The sequence below is a fragment of the Anarhichas minor genome, unplaced genomic scaffold (genome assembly GCF_050575085.1).
Source record: "Anarhichas minor isolate MPS153535 unplaced genomic scaffold, ASM5057508v1 ptg000007l, whole genome shotgun sequence".
Taxonomy (NCBI): domain Eukaryota; kingdom Metazoa; phylum Chordata; class Actinopteri; order Perciformes; family Anarhichadidae; genus Anarhichas; species Anarhichas minor.
The window spans coordinates 16,183,670-16,207,857 of record NW_027466453.1 but is presented as its reverse complement, the minus strand read 5'-3'; the positions used below and the strand labels follow the sequence as shown (position 1 = coordinate 16,207,857).

Genomic DNA, 24,188 nt, shown 5'->3' with positions numbered 1-24,188 from the left:
TGGCAATATGCAGCATTATTTCCCAACTATGTTATTCAAAACAAAGCCCAGTGAGATGAAACTGTGCTTAGAGTGAAAAAACAATCTTCTAATGTACAATTTGACATTTTATCTGCACCTCTATCTGTATTGGAGCCGTTTACTCACCTTTGAAGTTACTTTATTCTCTGCTGGGACATTATCCTCATGTCAGGACCACGGCATCCTGTTAACACGGAGACGACCCACCACCCACTCGGTCTATGTGGGAGTTAAAACAAACGCGCTGAAGCCAGCAGGCATGAAGCCGCTTTCATAGGACAGAGGAGTGTATCCGAGTTTAGAGGATAAGTGTCAAATAACAGACCACAAAATAAATAGCCAGATATGAGTAAGCACACACAGACATTTGAAACACGCTTCTCATATATCCAGAGAGTGATTGAAGGGATGAAGAGAGAGGAGACAGATGTGAAGGAGAAATGCAGGATGTAGCGTTATAGAAGTAAAACGTGAAAAAAGTAAAGATATGAAGAAAGGAAAGAGACCAACCCAGGAGTCAGGTGAGGGAGAGACTTATTCAAACATAACATATTTAATCAAGGCAGGAGCTAAATCTAACTAAATTCAAAAGAATGATTCTCAAACCTTTAAGGGGACTAACTTTAAACAGAAACTATAATTAAATATTTTTCCTCATGCTGTATCAAAAAACAAATAGATAGTGTTTGATTTGACAGACGGCCCATCTATTCATCCATCCAGCCCAGTTTGAAGTATATACAGTGTGTGCATTTCTCCTCAGCTGCTATGCTCCTTAACCTCAGCCCTGTTAATACGTGGTTCGAGAGGATTAGCATCATGGTGATCCTGCTCAACTGTGTGACACTGGGCATGTACCAGCCCTGTGAGAACATCGACTGCACCTCGGACCGCTGCCAGATACTGCAGGTAAGGTAGACCTCTGTGTGTTTGAGCCTATGTGTGTGAGAATAACATGTCAGCGCACTGATGAAGAGATGGAACAAAACGAGCAATTAACATAAACATAAACTCAGAGCAGCCCACGACTCCTCTTGTCCTTGTTTCTCAAGCTGTGATGCAGACAAACACTGAGCTGGAATAGTTCCCTCCTGAACTATATTTTCTCTTGCTGTCTGAACAGGGAATTGGGAATTGAGTTTGTTTTAATATAGTCTTGTTGAGCCGCATGCGATTTTGTCACTTCGTGATAAGAATACACTTGTGGAGACAAGTACCAACAGTTGAAATTGTGGTTGTGGATGGCCACAAATGCCACAGCCGATAAAGTTTGTCTTGATGAGGCATTTGATCTTTATGGTTCCTATACCACACCTGCCCCCAGACATTAACCCATGAGATGAGTTTTAATGTGGTTATTCTTTAGATTATCAAGGTTTTCACTTTAAGGGACTTAACAGTGCACCTCCTCAAGATGATTGCCATGAAGCCAGTATTTGTAGATCAATGTTTTCGTGTTTGCCTTGTCATTGCTTGTGGACTTGATTGATCCTGTAACCGAGTTAATAACAGGTTGAGCTCTGTTCTTATTATTTATACTCATGTCATGTTGGAGCACATTATTGTATTTTTTTGCCAAATTACAAATATTTTCCTTTTGTTTCTGCTTGTAAGCCGCGTAGTAGGCCCGATGTGGGTTGTGTGTTACTACTGTAATTTGCCACCTGGCTGAGGACTCGGTGTGTTCCTCGAGGGTTGTAATTGCTTTTCATTGGAGTTAATTTGTGCAGGCAATTTCAGATGTGACAAGGACGACCTTATTTTGCCTCACATGCTTTTAGGTGATGGTTCTAATGTCCACTGACATTGAAAATCTGTCTCCGGTAACCCGCATGTGAGGTGTGTGCTGTTGGCGAGTCCTATGTGCTGTTGTTCTGTTGACTTATTGCGCTGCCAATATCTCACTTGCCTACAGCACATTAGAGTGGATTATAATATCAAATAAAGCCCCCCAGACCAAACTGTAATAGGTTTATTTATCTCATCGGATTTTCTCTTCATTGTGCAGAGATTTCAAATAAGCATTCACTGCAGTTTTAAAACTGTGCGACACATCTTCCTGCTTCGCCATCTCTCCTCCTCCTCCTACCGCTCCATCCAATGCCATCTTCACTCCTCCATATGTTCCCAATCCCCCCCATCCTACACACTCACCCTCTCTCCCCTTTCCTCTGTGCTTTGTCTTTCTAACAAGCATATTGTGTCCCCAGGTAGTGTGAGGGGTCCTGTTCTGGTTGTTGCTAATGGTAACGGGAGGGATTTTGCTGACAGGGCTTAGATTGTTAGCGTGGCCCTCACATGCTTTTTTTGGCCCTCTGTGAAATCCTCACCTCACCTCCTGGAGGAAAGAGACAAAGTAACGGCCACAAACAGTGTATACATTACCCCAGGTTCTGTTCACATAATTGTGCACTGGGTTAAATTGGGGACTCCAAACAAGGCAGAGCGTTGGACTTCAGGGGTTCAAAGTCTCAGTGAAGGCTCTTAGGTCAATACCTAAAAATACAATTAAACTGAAGAGAATTGTTTGACATTTGGGGAAATACACCTTCTCACTTTCTTTCCGAGAGTTGTATAGATTATCAATACCTCTCTCATGTCTGTATGGTAAACATGTCTCCACTGGTTTCCTTGCAATCAAAGTGACAACGAGACTTCAGCACGACAGGTTGTTTTTGTTCGCATTAAACAAATGAGATAAGATGTGTTAATTAGTGAGCTTAAGTGCTGCTGGTAGACAGATTTTGTAACCTCAAGACAGAGCCAGGCTAACTGTTTCCCCGTGTTTCTAGTCTTTGTACTAAGCTAAGCTAACTGGCTGCTGGCTGTGTAGCTTCATATTCCCAAAAAGTCCAACTATTCCTTTAATTAGCCAGACTCTACAACAACGGGCTGTGATTGACAATTAAGTGTGATCTGATAATAACTGCTATGGAATTTGTTTCGTGAAAAGCAAAAACATTGGTACTTTTTAGACTACTCTTTTAGACGTTTTAGAGGCAGATAGTCTCTGTTCTAAGAGACTATCTGTCCGAGAAGTAAAGAAGTTCACAGCCAGAAGTCGAGGATGAAATTGTACCTGCTGTAAGGAGGCGGGGGTCCTCTTCAGCCTTCTCTAGCCTAAATCATGTCTGTGTTTGCATGGTCATCACACACAAATAGAAAGTTGTTTTTCTACCTTAAATTTGATTGATTAGATTTAAATGGGACAGGACTCATTATACCCTCAAATCAGCACCTGATCGACCTTTTCAATGGAGCTCCAGATGATCAGAAACCACACAGAGAGGTCTTACTTTCACTCACCCGTTGTCTGCATGGTGGCTTTTGAATGATACACATTACTCTCATCATTCACTCATTCCACAAGTAGCGTAAGACACACATGCATTATTTTAATCCTGATGACCTAGTTACCGCGTCCTTTCCTCCCGCCAAGCACAATGACAGCATGTGAAGTAGCTCCCACACCAGCTCATATTTCAAATCATAAAAGAGCCCATCACAGGACAGCCTCAACCTCTTTACAAATCATGTTGGCAATAAAACCTGATAGGCTGACTGAAGAGGAATCTGCCGGTTGTGACAAATAACTATGATGAATTCATTCCCCTTTCACTCGGTGCAGAACACGACAGGGATCCGACTGGTGCAGCCAACATCGGATTACATGCGAAGCGTGCGGGCTGCATTATTTATCAAAACATCATTTAAACAGCATGTGAGACTGGATCTTCCAGTCTTTCCCATTGCATTCTGCCAGCTATGTGTGCCGCCGAGTCTGTCTGTCTGTGTGTGTGTGTGTGCGTGTGTGTGTGTTGGTGAATAAACAGGGATGGAACACACAGCTCGTCTTCACAATGCATTACAGAGCATGCCAATTGCCCATATACAAAGCCATGCTTGCACAAGTGCAGAAAAAGGCACAGATTTATGCATTTACAGTCTTGAGCACACACATGCATGCTGAAGTTCAAACACCATCATGGGCGCACATTTGTGCCAACTCATTTCCATGTTGGCCATTAGATATCTGTATCCATATATATATCAAATGGTGCAGACAACTTCTCCTGCTACTGCCAGTGCTGCAACATGAATAAATCCACAACATTTCACGAACCATTTGTCTCTTTCAATGCAGTCTATAGCTGCAAACACCCTCTTGCAATTTTTCATCAATGCAAATTAAAAAAAACTGTTTTCTTCAATTGAAGCTTATTACTCCTAGTTGTCCAAATGTACCACATATCAGTGTTTTCCTAGCCTGCTGTGGGTTCTGGTTGAGTCTCTAGTTCGTCATTTAACTTCTGCCTGAAACCCGGAAAAAGTAATAACCTTTAAGTTCTTGTGGAAAATTGTTTTTCCATTGCAGCATGTGTATTGGTTGTTGCCATCTGGTTTGTTGAGTGCACACACTCTTTTCCCAGGGCATATGTACTAACTGTACTGTAGCAGACTAGAGCAACATTTAGCTGGAAAGTTCTTGTGATCTTTTAAAATCTGTGTGTTTCCAGCTTTTAAGGCCGTTTTTATATTCATCTTTGGATTTAATTATAACCTGGGTTGCTTCAACTTGTCAGCTAAAGATTGCATTGGAATATTGGTATGTTTCTTTTATAAATTGTTGTTGCCCTGAGTCTATCTGTAGATGTTTGAGGATACATTTAAGTGGGTGAACATTCTTGCAATTTGGGTCAAACTGTTTATTTCATGGTCAGCAAAGCAAGCAGTAGCAAAAATATGATCCCATTTGAAAGAGCGTAGGAGTGTTTGTGTGTGCTTCTGTGTGCAGTTTGGGGGATGAAGTACAGGTTGAGAACAAACACAAAGCCTTGTTATCATCTAAGATCCAAATCAGGAACAATGACTTGTGAACAAACAGCCATGCAGCTGCATTGCTTTTTTAAATTTGTATTTCCAGACCTAGGAAGTCTCTGTGTCAAGAGGTAGCAGCTTGAGTTATATGTAGTGGGAATATTTAAAAAGGCAGCCAACACAGTCACACAGCCTAGGGCAAAGCACTGGGGAAGAGTTTTGTTCCGAAAATACAATAGGAGCTTTAGCTAGTGATCTGAACATAATAATGCAAGCAGGACATGGCAAAGATATGAGCTCATCTGTCTCTCTCTCATTAATCGCTCACTGCCTCTTCAGTCTTCATCTTTGTTGTCTCTGAGGTTTGACCTGGATCTCCCTCACTTTCTTTCTCCTCTTCACTTCTTTCTTCTCTAGTGATTCCTATCTTGCAGCGTGGGTTGGTTCACATTGGGCACCATATGTTTTGTGTGGTATTACTTTAGTGTGCACACATTTAGCTCCTTTAAGCCATTCCAAACACCATGTTAACAGTATCCTTGGCTCAAGCAATAGACAGCAGTGATTCTATGTAGTCACTAGAGAGCACACACAAACAAATCTAGAGCACATCAGTCTTGGACATCACATTTTCTGTTGGTGTGCCGTTAGATGATAGTTTGTGATCTTTAAAAGGGCAGTTGGATGGGAAAGAGCTAATTTGACAGGTGCTGTTAGCTTTGTGATGTTTCTGCTGTGGAGTGTGAACCGGCCACACTTAAAAAGTGCCACAATGCCGTGGAAATGTGGAAAATAGAAGGTCATGGATTGTTTTGAGGTATTTGAATAGATAGGGGCCGGCCCAAACAATCACTTGAGGCTTGAGAAGTGTGCACATGTGCCATTTGGTTTCTCAGTCTTTTATTTTGTGGGATTCCATCGAGCCAGATATTTCTTCTTTCACAGCAGCAGGTCTGCTGTTAACCACTCTGGAGTGCTTTTAAAAAGGAGAAAGCTGAAATGACAAGTGCTCCTCATGCACTGGGGAAAAAAAGACAAAGAGGGAGCTTTGACAACAGCTTGAGCCTAGAATGCGTTTCAGGCTAAATGTATGGGATGCATCTTTTTCTAACTTTCTTCCATTTGTATCTCCTGTTGTCTCTTTGTAGGCCTTTGATGCATTCATCTACATCTTCTTTGCATTGGAGATGGTGATAAAGATGGTGGCTCTTGGGATCTTTGGCCGTCGCTGTTACCTGGGAGACACCTGGAACAGGCTGGACTTCTTCATCGTCATGTCCGGGTAAGCAACCATATCATGAACTCTACTTCTGTTCAAATGTGTCTGTCATGTTGTGTAGGGGACATTGATATGACAAAAGGTCTCTAGCAGTTGATGAGTTGAATGATATAGTGTTCATAGTAATTAGCAAGTAAAGAACTTGTGTATGATGACTGTTGCTGCCCTCACACCCTTTTCAGTGGTTGCTTAGAAATGAAGTGCAGCTTCCTATTTCATGTGGGTAGGTGAGAAAGTTGTTGCATAAAGATTTGGACCACAATAATATGTCCATGTTTATTTTTAAAGTGACAAAGTGTTCTAGGAGCCTTATGGAATGTTGTTTATCCTGAACAAAGGAGGAAGTAAAGTGACATTGTTATAGAGCCACAAAACACACACAAAGTCAGAGCAAACCTAACTAAACCTTAATGGGAAAATCTGCCTCCTTTTTATGTGGATGTCTAATCAGTGCTGATGGTAAATGTAGCCCACTGAAGAAATACATTCCTCAGTGCTATATAGATCGAGATAGCTGATCTCAGTTGTGCCTACATGTGCCAGGAGTGCAAGTTTGTTACCATACACAAGCTCTCTTAGCTTTTTCAGTAAGATAAACAAAACAAAATAAACACACAGAATGTCAATGAAGGAAACATTCTTACACCTAAAGAGAAAAATACAACCGCACACCTGAATTGAAGTTTATCTCTTATACTGAACTAAGACAGGCATGAATGTCTTGTTAAAGCATTGCAAAACACTGCTCATTCAAACTGGACAGAAACCAAATAAAACTCACCAAACACTTCTTGTTTAGTCTTGTCACTGTTCAATCAGCAACTGTGGTTTGCTCTAAATAAATCCTTAATTCACAGAGTAAGATGTGCAGCGGCTCTTTGGTGGCTCTCACTCCTTCGGAGACAGACCATTAAATTCGCAAATTAAAATGCTGGTCTTGGCTGTCTTTTCCAGTTTATCTTCAGCATCCTAAAGACGGGTACCAGCACACCTCTGGCATGCGTTGTAATGCATACACGGCCCGTTCTCTGCCCGTTCGTCTGCGACAGCATCCAGCAACAACTGACCACGCTGACATTCATTGCTGCAGAAAGATTCAGTTTCTGTAAGCATCGGAGAACAATTTGAGCAAAGGCCCCACCAGTTGGTGTTTGGTCTTGACAGCTCAGATTCTGGAGAGTCCCCTCCGGCCATATCCTCCCCGCTGCAGCTGCAGCCTCGAGCAGCCTCTTAATGGCTGAATATCTGAGTCAGCCAAAACAAAATGTAAAATGTACACTGATAAAATCCTTGTCCATAAAATCCTCTGCATCCACATATTTTGGAATGCCATTTTTGCTGTTGAAAAACGTAGGTAGTTTGCAACCAAAGCAAAGAGATCAAGGACTTTTTTGAGTGGCAATGAGCCCGTCAGCTGCCGAAGCTAAAGTAGCCCTCTGTAGTTCTTCCTTGCCCCCATTGACGTCACTGTCACTTCATGGGCACAGTAAGAACATACGATTTTGAAGATGTGCCCCAGAGACACAGATGATCTCGGCAACAACTGCAGCTGTGTTATACACTGTATCCCTCACTTACATAGATGGAGATGAGGTTGAAGATCTGTGAATGTTTCCCTTTAACTATAGCGTTGTAAGAGTAGAAACTGCTTTTATTTTGAAACAATGAATTGTAATAGTTTTGATCGGCACTGAGACACAGTGCCGTCCTGTCAGGCATGGAATAATATCAGAACACACTTCATGTGTCATTCTGGAGGGCAATAACAATTAACTTATCTGTCGCTTAATTTGACTTGTTGGCCCCCGGACTTTTCTCCCTGCTGTGATTGTAACAGACTTTTACTCCAGTCCAGCCTCCACTACTGCTTCTAAGTATTTGTACATGGGTTTTCTAAGCTCTTTATTAAAATCAGACAGAAGAGAAATTAATGTAGCCGTCAAGTTCTTTTAAGTTCCGCAATATTTCCCCTCACTCCAGACATTTTTACATTTTCTTTTTGTGAGTCTGTGTAGCGCTGATGATACAGGATGACAGGTCACCCACTCTATCTAATGAATGAGAGGCCTGTCAGTCCTTGTGACTTAAAATTCCTGGTTTCTTCAGTGTCAACACTAAATTGACCACAAGGACAAAGCAGAGGGAACCAAACTACAGATGTGAACAGAGCAATGTCAATGTTCCTTCTTCATCCGCTTATTTGCACGTCAGTAAAGTTCAGACAGTACAATTGCAAGAGTGTGTTGTTCATGCAGTTGTCTATCAAATAATAATAGTACTTGAAACTATGTTAAAATAATTCAGAATCTTACCAAAATGCAGCTTTGTATTTTGCTACATTTGAAGCGGTTTCATAAATCCAGGTGTGGTCTGGTGTGTGTGTGGTGTGATGAATTGATGTGGTCTTCATGCCATTGTGCAGTCAGAATTTCAGCAGTATAAATGCAGTAGATAGTTTACCTAAAGAGTCATTGTGCATGCAATAAAGTGACAGACAGGTTATGTTTGAGGTGTCCTCTGAGAATGACACCATAAGGCAGAAACCTCTGGTACAGTGCCACAAACACTACAGTATAACAAATGGTATAAGGCAGACAGGAAGAAGGAAGAAAAAGACGGAAACTGAGAATTCAAAAGCGAGATTTCAAGAGACACCCACTGCTGAAAGATCCATAACACCTGCCCACAAGAACATCCAATTCCATCGTCATATATTGTGTAAGTTATTGCATAAGTTTGGCTCGCTCTTACAAAGTGTCCTTCACACAGGCTGTTACAGCGGGACACACACACACACACACACACACACACACACACACACACACCCGCTAGATGGATGCATGTGCACAAAACAAATGCAAACACACCTGCTCAAACACCTGCTCTGAACGAAGAGAAATGAGAGGCTCAGACATGGGCGATAGAGCAAGCGTGCATGTGTGTGCGTGTGTGTGTGTGTGTGTGTGTGTGTGTGTGTGTGTGAGAGAGAGAGATGGATAGGGAGAGTGGCTGGTATAATAGCACACAAAGAAAGGTAGAGCAACAGACTTTCCAGGGTAGGTGGAGGGACATTCATCTTCATTTGAGCCGAATCACTTTATCCCCAGTGGCTGCTCATTGTTTGTGTGTTTGCGGGTGTAGGTGTGTGTATATGTGTATGTGTTTGCAGCTAGGAATTACACACACAGATTACAGTCTGTGAGTTTATACCTTTTGAGTTTGTTTAATATGTGCGTGCCTGTGCTTGCATATGCATTTGTGTGAACGCCTCCTCGTCTTCGTTTTCCTTTTGGCAGCATCCATTAGATTAGCGTCTAGGGTAATTGCAGAGGGCACTGCCAAACTTGCCAGGCCAAATCACAGCCGACAGTTTGCCATGAGCTCCATGTCTGTTACCTACAGGCACCACCTCGCTTTCTAACCCTCCTGCTCCCTCCCTCTCTTTTTCTTTCCTTTTTCACATGCTTGGATGAACATCTTCCCTTGTCATCTCCCCTTCAGACCCCATGCAGACCAGGCTTTCGCCCAGAAAGGCTTTAAAGGGGGTTTTGTACATTTGCTCCGTAACCCTGATACACACAGTCTGTTTTATTTTATATACTGTATATTTTAGCATAATCCACTACAGTGAAACTTATTTTTTCTCTGGTATCTGCAGTAACAGAAATATGGTAGCATGTCTCTTTGCTGTCACAGGGGAATGAAGTATTTCAGCCATTTCAAAACATTTACCAGATCATAGAAATGAAGATTCTCTTGTTGCTGAATTGTGCCATAGAAATAAACTGAGTTTGTATTGTTCAAGCAAAGGAGCTGTCCGTTGACTCAACCTGTTGGACACCTGGTGCCTCTTTTCAGATATATGCAAAGAAAAAATGTGCCCTTCTCGTCTTCAGTAGCTTGGCTGTAATACACAATTAAACAGGAACAAACATCACGGCACTGCAGCTGGCTCACAATTTTCACTATACTTTCCTCGGACGTCCTCACATTTATGAATATTTCTTTTAGTTGTCAAAAGAAAAAAAGCTTTTTGTGTAAATCATGCGTAAAAACCTACTCTCTTGACACGGAACTTCAACTTCGATGGTAACTTTGATGAAGGGGATGTTGTTAATTTGACAGTTAAGTCACTACAAATTTTACATTCTTTTGTTATTTCCCTTGTGTCTCATGTTAAATGTGCCTTTGAACTCTTCTCACAAGGTCTAACCTAGGTTTCCCCTGAAGCTCTGCATTTCATATCGATTTAAACACACACACACACACACACTAGTCGCATAAAAGCATGAATGAGATGAAGGCATCACAGGCAAAAAAGGAATGTGAAAAATAGAGAACAATCATAAAAAGGACGCTTGCGGCAGTCCACTAATTACCCTCCCAAACACAGCGGCCTGATTGATGTGTACAGTACAGGAAGAGGCACTTCTATGGAGCGCACATGTACAAACACATGCATGCACACAGTGTGCCTGCACACACACAGGCACATCTGTGATCTTCTGCTCTCTCTTTCACTTGCCTCCCAGATGCAATTGGGTCACCAACAAAACCCCCATGCAATTGTTTATGCTTTTGTGGGTGTCGTCTATCTAATAGCTTATTTCTCACCCTGTAATCTAATCAAGCAACATTTTTTTAAATCCAGTTGAATGAACCTTGAGCTCACTAAAGGGAGGATGTGTATGCTTTAATGGTTTTAAAACTCCCCTTTTGACATTTTAGCCTTCTGTTTAGTCTCTCAGCAGCCCACATAAAATCATTAGAGCTACCACAGATACTAAAATGTTTAAGGCAGGTTGTGATAAAAACAACCACTGTGCTCTTCTCTACTGTGACATTTTCATCAAGCTGCTGTGGCATTTCTGTACTTTCGACCAAACCGGGTAAAGAAAAGTGGTCTGCGATATGCCTCTATATCCTCGTAAAGATGTATTCTTTCAAGTCTGCGGCTCCTTAGGCATAGTTATAATTCAGCGGAAAAACCTTGCGCAGAGCCGCAGAGGTGGTTTGCAGAGAGCTGCAGAGACACACCGCATACCTCCTGAAAAATGTGACTATGTACCATGCGCCGTTGGATGCCACAGACATTTGATTGGACATCAGAGGCGGGAGATGGGTACCTCACATCCGTTACAACAACGGCAACGACCACAACCACCTTTATTAATTACAGGCGCAGGAGCTGCTGCTGCTCCTCATCATCCAACTCTTCTGTATTCTTTTCCAGTCATGGAGTCGTATTGGGCCAAACTTATATGAAACTATTGAATCAAGCATATCAAACACATCAAAGACAGCCTGACAAAGGATTTGAAAACCACAGGTCCAAAAACAAATTCCGTGCTACACTCAATCCGCTGCAGCTGCCTGAGTATAAATCAGGCATTCGTTTTACAGGAAGAACAAAAGAATCCAAAAGGAGTAAGCATTTCACTCAAGAGTGTGGTCCAGCTCCTTTACATGCCTCGGCAGGTTTATTTGACATTCCACTTGTATGTGTATGAATTATTAGTTCTTAGAACAACAACGGTGCAGCAACTCAAACCCCTCGTTACAAAAAGTGCGAGCTGCTGTGTGACTGCACTGTGGTGAAGGACGAATCGGGTGTTTCTAGCTTGCGATGGTGCTGCTGCTGTTGGTATCATGCCCTACCAACTGTGCTGTAGCTCTGGGCACATCAATTCTGCACACAGACACACTTAAAGACGATTACACAATGTACACCATTTGCTCACATATATGCAATCTGGCATTTTCGCTCTCATTTAAAACACATATGCTGTACGGTAGAACTTAGGCTTGAACTATCTCTTGTGTTTATGATAACCGACGTGTAACATAAGTCTGCTACATATAAACATACACTCTCTGCTTCCACACATGCAAACCGTGGCCATTCTCCTGTGAAAGTGGTTTTGGGGCACAAACAGCTTAGCCATGCTGTGGAAATGACTTGCTAACAGATGCCAGGCTCTGACTGAGCCACAACATCCTGCAGGCTACACTTAGAATAGAATGAATCCCCTTTTTTCCCGCTCTCTATTTTTCACCTCCATTTTATGTTATTCTCCCCTTTTGATGCTTTGTCACATCACCCCCTCACCACTTTCTCTTGAGTGTTGCAACGCTCTTTACAGCGCATCTCCCAAACTGTTGAAGCTCACACAGCTCTGGGAGGGAGCAGGTGAGATTAGATCAAAGAATGACCATCGATGTATCTTGAGCAGAGGTTGCCAGTCCAGCTGGTGCCATGATCTTTTTTTTGGGGGTCATATTGTGAACCAGCAGCTCACCCAGTCTGCAGAAAGGTTAAATTATGTTTTTCTTGCCTTTCCTTTTCTCTCTGCCTGTTCCTCCAGGATGGTAGAGTACTCGCTGGACCTGCAGAACATCAACCTGTCGGCAATTCGGACGGTGCGGGTCCTCCGGCCCCTCAAAGCCATCAACAGAGTGCCAAGTGAGAACATTTTATGTTTTTATTTTGTCCTTGTGTATTTGTTTGTTCAAAAGTGTCGGGTAAGTGTGCATTCATGTGTATTTTCTGTACTTGTGCTTGTAGTTTCTCTTTGTGCTTCTGTGTGTCTGTCAGTCCACATTAAGCACAAATGCATCTGCATGAAAATTCATGTATATATTCAGTATTACATCTCTGGCTTTTTTTGTGCAGCCGCATGCCACCTGTTCCCCACGGGATTATTAAACATTCATCTCGCGCTAAATCACACAGCCCGGTCGGGCCCTGAGTCACGGCTTTATCAGATTTACAAACCATCCATTAATGCTGCTCCACTGATCAGTCCGTGACCATAACCCTGTTCCTCTCATCTAAAACTCAGTTCTCGGTCAAACTTTTTAACTCCTATTGATTTCTTTGTCCTGCTGCCCTAACAGGCATCTCTTAATCGTTGTAAGCGCCAATTAGCCTGCCGACGCTACAGTAGGTTCAGACTGGTCTGATCACTTTAGCAGCAGGTTTCAGATAAGTAGTCAGAAATGCTATTTGTTTTAAATCAATTTTCTGTTATTCTGCTTTTGAAATACCATTAACAAAAATCTCACTTACCCCATTGCAGTACTCCAAAGTAAGTCTCGGGCTTCTAGTCCCCTTATTTGAGAAACACTGACGTGAATGACTAATAATAACGCTTTTCTTAACAAGGCCTATAAACTTAAAAACTTTTCCTCAATATCTTCGAGTCATTGAGAGAGACTGACTCCCTTCTTGCCTAATTCAGTTGGGGCCTTGGGGACAGATGCTGTTGGGAAAAGAAGCCTTTCTCGTGACTTTGTTCAAAACGTTCTACATGTGAGGGAGAAAGAGGACTATGATGATGATATGTGTGAGTCTGCTTGTGAAATGCTCTCTTGCTTCACAGGACTGTCAAACTGCAGGTGTGGACTGTTGGAACACTTTTGTCCGCCAGGCTTTTTGTGTTATTTGTACAACCCAACATCTGAAGTTATTCAGCCAATTATTCTACCCTTTCAGCTCACACTATATATCATGAGTTTTGCTTCTCTGCTGCTTTCAGCGCCTCCCTCTGAAAATCTTTCTCTCATGTTTTTAAGGCGAAACAGGCAAAGGAATAGTTTTTCATGCATTGGTCAATTTTGAGATTTTGGGCTATTTTGCTTTAACATGTCTACTTTCACACTAGAGGAAAGAAAACATCCAAAAAACACGCTTATATGTTTATTTCACTGTTTTGTGTATTTACGTCTGTATATTTCTCCTCATTTCACCAATAGTCAGCAATAGATAATGCCTCATTTGCATATTTAAACATCAAATAAAAAGATCGCCTTAATGTCAGTAATCAACTTGGAAAGTTGCATCGTGATGATATCTATCAATTAAAGATTTGTAACATATTCAGCAAAAAGTTTGCAAGACACTTCACTTACATACACCAAACTTTCATTCATATACAATTATATTATGAAGGTTTTTACAGATGGGTTTGTTCATACATCATTCATAGACTGATTTTTAGAACATTTTATTCCTGAAAACATGTTATTTTTTCTTGTGGCTGTTGACAGTATTTTCTGATCTATTGAGTGATGCAAAGAGATATCCAAAATTCCCTCCGTAAAACCCTGTGATTCTAACATGCCAGCAAAATGAATCAATATATTTGTACTTGGCTTTAGTCAATATACATACTTCTCTGTTCAGGAAATTTGTGCAAAATAGCACACATTTGATAATTGAATGGCTCATTTGAATATTTAAACATAACATTTCATAAGCTTGTACTGGAAACAAAAGTAATCAACTGGGGGAAGTTTCATGGTGATATCTATTAGTTCATTTTTTTACTCTTTTCACCTGGGGTGTCTCGCCTTAAAACCTCTTGAGCACGACGCCCCCAAATTTGGGGGCTCTCGGGCTCAGAACCCCTCAAACTCACATGCAGCAAATAGCCTGATTATTAGCCAGTAGTGTGGACATGGCCACTTTTTATTTTCGATGAACCAGCAACGTGTGGACAACAACATCATATAAGTCACTTATTATAAACTCCAAAGACAACTATAGGCTACTCATATAAGCACAAAAATATCGTGGCATAAAAGCACCAAATCCTGGCCCGAAATCGGCGCTATGAGTACAGTAAATCAATGTTTGTACCCTCATGCTAACGGCTACCCAGTCATACAATGCATTTATTAGCATTAGCACACGTGGCGGAACACGTAACTAACTTCTGTTTTACGATCCGTAGAAGCACTAAACCGTTGGTGGATGATCAAACGTACCTTCATGCTGAACTTCGCCGACAAAAATCGTGGTTATGCGCCCAAGTTTTCTCAAAATATGGATAATAACGTCGCGGAATTTCCGTTCCAAAGCTGTAGTCATTGCTGCCAACTGCATACTGTTGACTTCCGACTTGTTTCCAGAATAAGAGCGGTCAAGGGGGCTTGGGCGAGTGGTCAGACTGCCTGCGACCGGAAATTTCCGCCGGGGTACACGCCTCACTTCTGGCAACTTTATTCTATGAAATCTGTTGACGATCACCACCAAATTTGGCATGAGTCTTCCTAAGACGATGACGCGTCTAAAGAGGGGTTGTTTTTGGAAATCGACCGAGGATAGGCTGAGATCCAGCCACACACACACACATGCAATGAGAAAATCCTACAGATGACAGCCAAAACTGGCTCTGATGATGTTATGAATATGAATATGATTCCTATTATCTGTATTTGGATGTATTGAATCATATGAGTGATAAAGAAAGTGAAATATATAGTTATATAGTGTATAAAAGTACAATGTAAGAGCTGCAACAGCTGGTTCGAAAATGATGCCTCGCCTGACTAAAACCTCTTATTCTTAACTTTATTCCACTTTATTCCACTTTAACCTTTTTTTAATAACTACTGATCAGTTATGCTATGACTTGGCAAAGAATCAGGGAGCTAGCTGCATTATTTCAATAACCTTTTATCACTGAAAGTGCATTTTTCCCAGGCGAGGCTGAATATTTTCACTTTCAGCTGTGTTATGTCTTATTCTCTATATTAACCAGCAACATATTCACAATATGACCAATGTAAACTATGTCACAGGTGTTGTGATCTGATTATATCAACAAAAATTATTAAAATCGACCTTGTAGTTACAGAGCTATGGTCAGTTTTGTAGGGCTATGCTTTTTCGCTCAGAGACCTCAAAAACGGCTCCGGGATTAAGAGGTTAAATACAGACCTTTGAGACACATCCAAAATGATATTGTTTTTCTTTCCTAGAGCAAATTCGTACTGATTTTTGCTCACCACGTAAGCGTCCAATCATGGGAGATTCTTTATACTCCGTGTGATTACCTGAAAAAGCTGCTTGTCTTCAGAGCTGGAATTGATTTCAATTTTGCACACGCTCCGAAGTGTTGGAGCCATTGACAAGGAACCTACTCAGCCCTATATTTAAGAAAGCCACAGCAGCTGATGATCAGTAAGCTGAAAAGCTGCACGAGTGTGTGGTAGCCTGATTCCGTCCCCTATCAGTGACCCCATTAGGGGTTAGGAAGCATGGGGCTAAAGCTATTTGTTCCTTGTTTTGTGGGATCGTTACTTTGCCCACAGATACACAGGGAGGATGAGCACATCCTGACCCCTCACACACCTCAATTTGTAACCCTCCAACAAAATGACAGATAATAGCCCTGCACTGTGTGTGTGTCTCTCTCTCTCTCTCTCTCTCTCTCTCTCTCTCTCTCTCTCTCTCTCTCTCTCTGTTTTGTTGAGTTAGACTTATTTTTTTGGTGAAAATGTTGCGAGTTAGAGGGAGTGTTAGCCAGAATGGAGTGGAAAACACAACACTACATAAACTAGTGATTGGAGGAAGAGAAAAGAAGAGAATTCTCCTGGTTTAGTAAATAGCACCGGCAGATAACTGTAAATGTGTTTCCATTGGGATGTAATGGGATGGCATCCATCTTTATCTGAAAACAGCAGGAGCTGGCAAACTGGTGCAGTCACTCATCGAGGTGAGAAATGGAGACATGTAGTGAAGGAGCAAGAGAATGAGAGAAAAAGAAGGCAAAGTAAAAAAGATTGATTTGTGTGATACCATACTGTTTCTTTTCTCTCTGCTTACTTTTGTTTGCTTTCCTCCCTTTTAATGTTTGTGTTTTGTTTGCATGTAGCCTTTTCTCTCTGTCTTTGTTCTTTCCTGCTTTATTTCTTATTTTGGCACTCCCTATTTTTCGGCACACCCTCGGGCAGTGTCTCATTCTTGTTCTCCCTCTCTCCCCCTCCATCCGTCTCTCCCTCTCTTCACCCAATTAGGCCTAATGGAATAGTGGCCTAATGACAAGGACCCTGGGGAACAAACACATTTAGACTCCCCTCCAGCCGCCACCAGAGACACATACACACCAGCGACGCTACTGCTCTCCATTTAATACCAGTTGACGAGACAAATTAGCCACAGGAGGGAGACTGGTGCATACTCGACTCAAGAAAAAAAACCTCTTTCTTTCCTCTTTTTCCTGGATTCTCAAATTTCGGTCAACTGGTCACAGGCAGGATTGAACTTGCCTTTAAAAAATTTGTATAAAAGTTTGGCGTGAGGTGCATATTACACTTTGACCACTTTTCACATCAGCTGAAAATGTTTTAGGAACAGTATCTAATCAAAATCAATTAATTCTACACATACAGATACACACACCCACACAAGGGTTGGCGTTTGATTTTCATATAATCCAATAGATGATCCGATCGCCATGGGTCAATATCATGGCATCATGCCCAGCCTAACATTGTAATCTTATGTTTAACATCACAATCCAAATCATATCCACAACGGTAACTACTCTTAAGAAGTGCAGAGCAACGTTTTGGTGAGCAGGCAGAAATGTGTGGTGTCAGATCCATGGAAAAGAGACAGTAAACTACCAGAAACATCTGTAAATGCAGATTCTGATTGTAAGTCAGTTAAAAAATGCCAGCAGCGCAAACAACAATCGTGCCTTCAATCGTCGATATTCAATCTGATCGGCAATCGGCAGAAGCCTAACACACACTTGTTGATTTGATGAATGAGCCTCTAAATACACTGACATGATCACAGAGGGGAGTGACAGCATCGATTCGCACTGAGGGAACGGTGGGAACTTCTTTTCACTGCTAGCGATTGTTTTTACATGGTTTTGTGTTTGTGTGTAGTGCATGAATTCCAGGTATTTGCATCTTTGTAAAAATTGTCTGCAAGTTGTCTAAAATTGTGTAGGCCTCCATCATCAGCTCTCTCACTCTCTCTCTCTCTCTCTCTCTCTCTCTCTCTCTCACTCTCTCTCTCTCTCTCTCTCTCTCACTCTCTCTCTCTCTCTCTCTCTCTCTCGCTCTCTCTCTCGCTCTCTCAGCTTCTCTCCTGTCATTCAGTCTGTTGGCAATTTAGATGCACTGTTGTGTTTGTGACACATTAACCTACTGTTGAGTTGTTATTCACGAATCCCAGTATGGCGTTGAAAAACACACACACACACATCAGATAATTAGAGACATCCACATAGTCACACTCGTAATAACACCAAAACACACACACACACACACACCTCTCTCAGGTGTCAGTACGGGGTTGCTGTGATCTCATCAGTGGGTTTCACCTCGCTCTTTCTTCGTAGTCCAATCAGCCGTCATTATGTTCAGATATTCACATCTCAATATGTCATCGCTGCAGGGCCGGCCCATCCACAGGGGATGACGTCATCGGAGTTCAACAGGGGACATGCTTGTATTTCTGCAATTAGGGTTCATCTAATCATGAATGAGACCCCATGTAGGCCGTTTATTGGGTGGACTGTAGTTAGCATACTTTCAAGTCAGTTTGCAGTCATTAGCAGAATTTAAACAGCTGTAGATGTCTCAAACAAATGCCCAAAACGGTCGGGAATGCTTTAAAATGGTGGTCGAGAAATTATGGTCAAATCCTTTTAAACTGCATCAGCAAATGTTTTAAAGGAAATGTAATACCACCCGGATTAGACATTTTTGTCGATATAATGAGGGAACTTTATCTTTTCTAAAGATTATTTTTGCATTTTTGCCTTTATTGCACAGTTGACAGTGAAGAGGCAGCCAGGAAGTGGGGGGGAATATAACCAGCAAGTTGCAGTTATGTGGCATGCGTTAGAACCATCCGGCTACCAATGCACTTAGTGGCAATGTTGTGGAAAATTGCAAAATATTTATTAATATTCTCCTCACAATATCTGCCACTAAAGAATGATGTTTAGAATCATCAGAGAATGTGGTTATGGTTAGTGAATGATACTGGTCTTGGTTGAATTTGAAAGTCCAGACTGATTTGAAGCTTATACTTTATTCAATATTTAACCAAAAACAAGATTTTCCCCAAAACAAAATGTTGTAGTAGCCTAAACGTTACCACATGCTGGAATCAGCATGTTATCAAAGCCCTTTTTTGTTTTAGTTGTAACTGTAGGTTTAGTGTGAATAGACCTACAGTCTGGTCCACATACCCAAGAGAAGTTGTGCAACGAAGCAATCTATATGCAAATATTCAATGGTGTAAGCATGTGATAATCTATTTTTGGATTGATTGATTGACCTGCTGAAACACACAGGTATGCGCATCCTGGTGAACCTGCTGCTAGACACTCTACCCATGCTAGGCAATGTGTTGCTGCTCTGCTTCTTCGTCTTCTTCATCTTCGGCATCATCGGTGTGCAGCTGTGGGCGGGTCTACTGAGGAACCGCTGCTACCTGGAGGAGAACTTCAACCTGTGAGTAAAACATTGTAGATGTGTGTGTGTGTGTGTGTGTGTGTGTGTGTGTGTGTGTGTGTGTGTGTGTGTGTTATGCCAATGCCTTTGTGCCACAAATTGAAAATGATGATAAGGGAAAGAAGATGTGGCCCTGCCCTCAAACCTCACCTGTATGCTTCCCATTCTTCTACCTTCCATCAGTCATAATTACGGAATGGTACGTATATTGAAAATTATATATTGAATGTACAGTAAAATGGACAGTTTGTGCAGTTTGCGTATGAGCATACCACCTTGTTATACCTGATAGTTTTCCTTTTCACATGGATTTCATTAAAGATGTTATGTATTTTACTTTTCTACCTACATTAGCATAACTCTGTCTTCCAGCGGTTCAACCTATTCCTCTCTCCATCTCTCTCTCACGCTTCAAAGCAACAGTAAGAGTACAGTTTTTCCCAGTTTGCAACTAAGAACGTGATTAGATTCCAGCTGCATTCCTCCATATTCATGAGCCTACATGACAGCATCGCCTACTGTGTGTGTGAGTGACATTCACCAGTATTCAAGAGTGTTTGATTTTATCGCGTTCTCTCAGTTTCCTTTTTTTATGCTGGCATCAGCCGGCTAGAAAGGCCCCTGCCCCTGATGTGTTTGTTCTAATATGTATATAAAGCCATGAATACTACTCTGTGCCTTCTGTGCACTGTCTCAGGTTGTGCTGACACAGCGTGTACTAATGATAGATCTTATATCCAGATGAAACAGGACACGTGTCTGTTAGCTGGCACACTCCCGCCTGCTTTGTCCTCACCTTAAACTTGAGAGGCGCCAGTAACCGTAACAACCTCTACAGTAATCACTTCACATGGTTACTTAAGCCAATGTTTTCTACATTTATCGTCACGGGGCTAAAGGGTGATGTAGTGATTACGACTCCACTTTGACTTTTCTACATGGCGTAAAGCAAAAAGATGATTTTGACCAGGAGGATCAGTAGACAACTACAATGTTGTTGTCCAGCGTTAGAAAACATCGGCAGATTGTTGCTTGTTATTTAAAAAAGTAGTCTTTTGCATATTATTTTAGAGCATTTTACTAACACATTATGCAGATTCGTCAGGGTGCTTGAGTGCGTAATTAGAAAGCTTGTAGTGAGTTAGTGCTTGAGGGCTGTTATGCTAAATAAAGGGCTAACGTTAGCGCTCTGAGGGGTTATAATAGAGTGGGCTGAGTGTCGCAGTCAAGTGCAACATTCACTTTGCCATTTTACACCCTTGCTCTTTTGATCTCTACCATTCTCTTTGCATGCCTTATTCTGCCTTATTTTTCCTTTGAGCTTTATCCTTTTTTGTTTTGTCTCCAATCAGGCCGCCTGTTTCCCTTCCTAGTATCTTTAACCTAACAGTTCCTTTTGACTACCTCGAATCCTTATTTATTTCTGCAAGTTGAAAAAAAATACATAGAGAGCCAGGGCGATTTGTTGTGGAGACACATTCACACCTCTGAGCTTCCACATTTCAAAACATATCGTACACTAGTGGCCACTCAGTGGAAGCCAACGGCACTTTAAAAGCCATTTTTATCATAAAGTGAAGCTTGTCCCATGCACTTCCAAAGAAGATTCATGCATGTTGGTCTCTGTATTTCCTCCTTCGTCCCCCTTACTATATCTTTTTTATGGTGTGTTCTCCTTTGTGCCATGCCATCTTCCCCTCCCAACTGTCCCAGAGTCCCAGAGTCTCATTTAATATGAATCCTGGAAACTGTCTCTTTTTTCTGCTACAATGTAGCCTTGATCCCTCCCTTCGTTTCGCTCTCCATTGGCAGGTGTGCTCTCAGTGTGATGCCAGGTTTTGCTGTGCCATGCTGTGTGATGCCAAGTCACCGGGAGGGGGGCAACAGGCTTCATTCATGCTCCACTACTCTGACAGGCCCCCCCTCTCTCTCTTTCTCTCTTCCTGGCTCTAAGTCTTAAACCCTTCCTCCAATGTAGCGCACTTGACAACGTTTCTCTTATTTCTTTTATGTCCATCTCTGTTGTCAGTCCCTTGTGTCCTCCATTGACTTGCATACACTGTGCTGTAAGTCAGTGTAAGCTTAGTGTGTCTCAGTGCATACCTGCAAACTTTGCCAATCAATGCCTGGTTTCTAAGCCACTCTCAATGGGGAGTGGTATAGCTTGATATGTGCACTGTTACTATCGATCTGGGAATTAGTGTACATGCATGTGCGGGGTTTCTGTTGAGGTAAAAGGAGAAAATCACCTCTTATGTATGTCAGTAGTATCTATCCCGCTATTGACTGGGGGAGACAGGGGAGGGAAAATTGGAAATTAGAAAATTGCAGAGACAGGGAATGGGGGAGATGAGTGCAAATGAGAGAGAGGAGGGGAGTAGGGACAATCGGAAAGAGAGGGAGAGTGGACTGAAAGGGAGAGCAAAGGAGAGGAAGAAAGAGAGAAATTTGACAAACATAGGAGCATAAAGATGGAGTAAAGGAGTTCAGGTGTTAAATGCACTATAAGCCAAGGTTGTATGCATGAGCTTGAAGTGTTTGTGAGTATAGAAGGGTAAGCAGCAGGGTGGAAGCATCCGTGGTTGTGCAGGTGTGTGGATTAAATATGATTTGCCCTTAGCCACTCTTTTCCTGATAAGTCTCCCCCTGTGTAAAAAAAATAGAAAACGAGAGAGGAGACTGGTGTGTAGTGAGAAACTGGGAGAAAAAACAATAGAAAGACAGCAAAAGGAGGGTGGAAGTGTGAGACAGAATACGATAGGTTGAGTGACCCTGAATGTGTGTGTTCAGTAATGGGCCTGCTGATGGAGAGGGTCTATTTGTGTCCTCCCCATGCCCAGACCTTGGTATGAGCATCCTCACCGTGCTGTCATTTTCTTTAGTTATGTCTGATCTCACACACACACCTAATAGGGCTCGCTGACTGGCTCAGTCAGTGTTGGCTTTTCCCTAAATTTTGCATTGTTTTCATGTCATTTGTGTTTGCTTATTGCTATTTCTCTTTAAATGATTTCACTTCCAATCGATTGCTTTGAATTTAACATGTTGTTAACATTGTTTTCTTGAATGCAAGAGAGCTTTGAATGCTTAACTTTTTTCTTTTTCTGTTTATTGGTATTTGTAATCACAATGGCCCCACCAGCTCATAACTAAAGCAATGGTAGCCGACTGTCCCTTTAAATATATCCACAGAGGCAGATACAGTAAGCCTGAGTCCCCTGGATATGAAGTGAAAGACAGACTCTTTGGCATGCTTCCATTAAAACTGAGAGGTTTGAGAGCTATGTCAGGAGATGATGAGGTGCTTCAGATGGAGGCAATCAGTTAGATTCAGAGTTTGGAGATGTGTGTCATTAAGTTTGGCAGGAATCAGACACTCACTCACTCACTCACTCACGAGGGGCGCGTACAGGGCGCGAATGAGTTCAGTGACGGTGTGTATGTGTGTAATATAGGTGTCAATGCAAATGTTTTTCTGCTGATTTCACGCGAGGGCACACACACACTCTCACATACAGTTTCCACATGACTTAGTTTACATGATTAAACAATCTGTTATCTGGTGCTTAACATACTCATCTCCAATGATGTGCTTGTCAATTGGCTAGTTAGCTCAGTAAATACCATTTTCATTTCTGTTTTGCCTGTATATCTTTGACTACAGATTATACAGCTGCTTCTGTATCGGGACATCCCCACAAGTATCCCACAGATACATGAAGAGAGAATGGCCTGTTTAGAATAAGAACACAATGATGGGATTACAAATCATATGTTACAATTGGAAGATTCTTTTCAGAGCTACCCTCCAGTGACCTCGTGGTCCTCCTTAAAATCCTTCACTTGTGAACCCATTGCATTTTACAGTGTCGGAGGAGCGTTTAACATCCCGTTGTAAAGCACTTGTAGTATTTGCTAGAATGGCTGCAAAAGAGTGCAGTTCTTTACGTCTTGTTTGAGTAGTTCTAAGAGAACATTGAAGGCAAAGGTTTCAATATATGGTAAGTGGTGCAAAAATAATTATTTTGATGCATTGATAAATGTTTGAAACGCTGGCATCAGGGCTCCTCTGGGTTTTTGAGAACGGATGTATTAGTTCCAACCCTTCCAACCAGGGGAAAAACAAAACAAAAGATATGAGGAAGAAAGAACACATTAGCTGCTGTGGGTTTCAGTGACCCTCCTGAGATGGCAAAGTCGACTGCAAAGAGGCAATACAAGATGGATTCAAATTCTCTGGTTCTCTGACTAACAAAGTTTAATAGAGTAGTTTATAAACTCTGAACAGCAACATCTGCTGTACAACTTTATGTTGCTTATTTAAAGTGGCAATCTGAAACATACTTGTCTTTTCCAAGCTGATAGGGGACTCTATGTGATGGAAGGGGATGTCTTAGGTGCTGCTTGATTTCTCCTCAAGCCACTCATGTTGCCAACGTCATGACCTCACCCCTGCTTACCACACGTGTCAGCACGCCTTTGGTTTTCTGCACTAGCTTTAGGCGGTGTTCGTTAGTTCACTGCTGGGTCAGCTTTTTCTCTCAAAAACATGTACTGTATCTTTTACACCTCCATACGGATTAATTTATTAGTCTAGTATGGTCAGCAGCTTCTGGATCTTCTTCTTTCTCGTGTGTGTTTGTGTTTTTAAATTAAACTGAGATGGAGAGAACAAATATGTATATATATTTTTTTGTGTTTATTTATGTGAGTGAAAGAGGAAGTGAGCCTATACTGTTCATGCAGTATCATTTGATGATGCAATTATCCCACAGGTCTGGTTGAATACTTCACATTCTTCTCT

The 24,188-nt window shown here is 41.8% G+C and overlaps 1 protein-coding gene across 1 annotated transcript in view; it reads left to right on the top strand.

Moving 5' to 3' along the window:
• cacna1ia (calcium voltage-gated channel subunit alpha1 Ia) overlaps positions 1 to 24,188 on the top strand; it is a 102,107-nt gene that overhangs the window by 34,252 nt on the left and 43,667 nt on the right. Inside the window, exons 2-5 of the mRNA XM_076080917.1 lie at positions 819 to 930; positions 5,988 to 6,121; positions 12,484 to 12,581; positions 19,225 to 19,384. Of these exons, the coding sequence (XP_075937032.1) occupies positions 819 to 930; positions 5,988 to 6,121; positions 12,484 to 12,581; positions 19,225 to 19,384 (504 nt within the window). The remainder of the gene's footprint in view (positions 1 to 818; positions 931 to 5,987; positions 6,122 to 12,483; positions 12,582 to 19,224; positions 19,385 to 24,188) is intronic.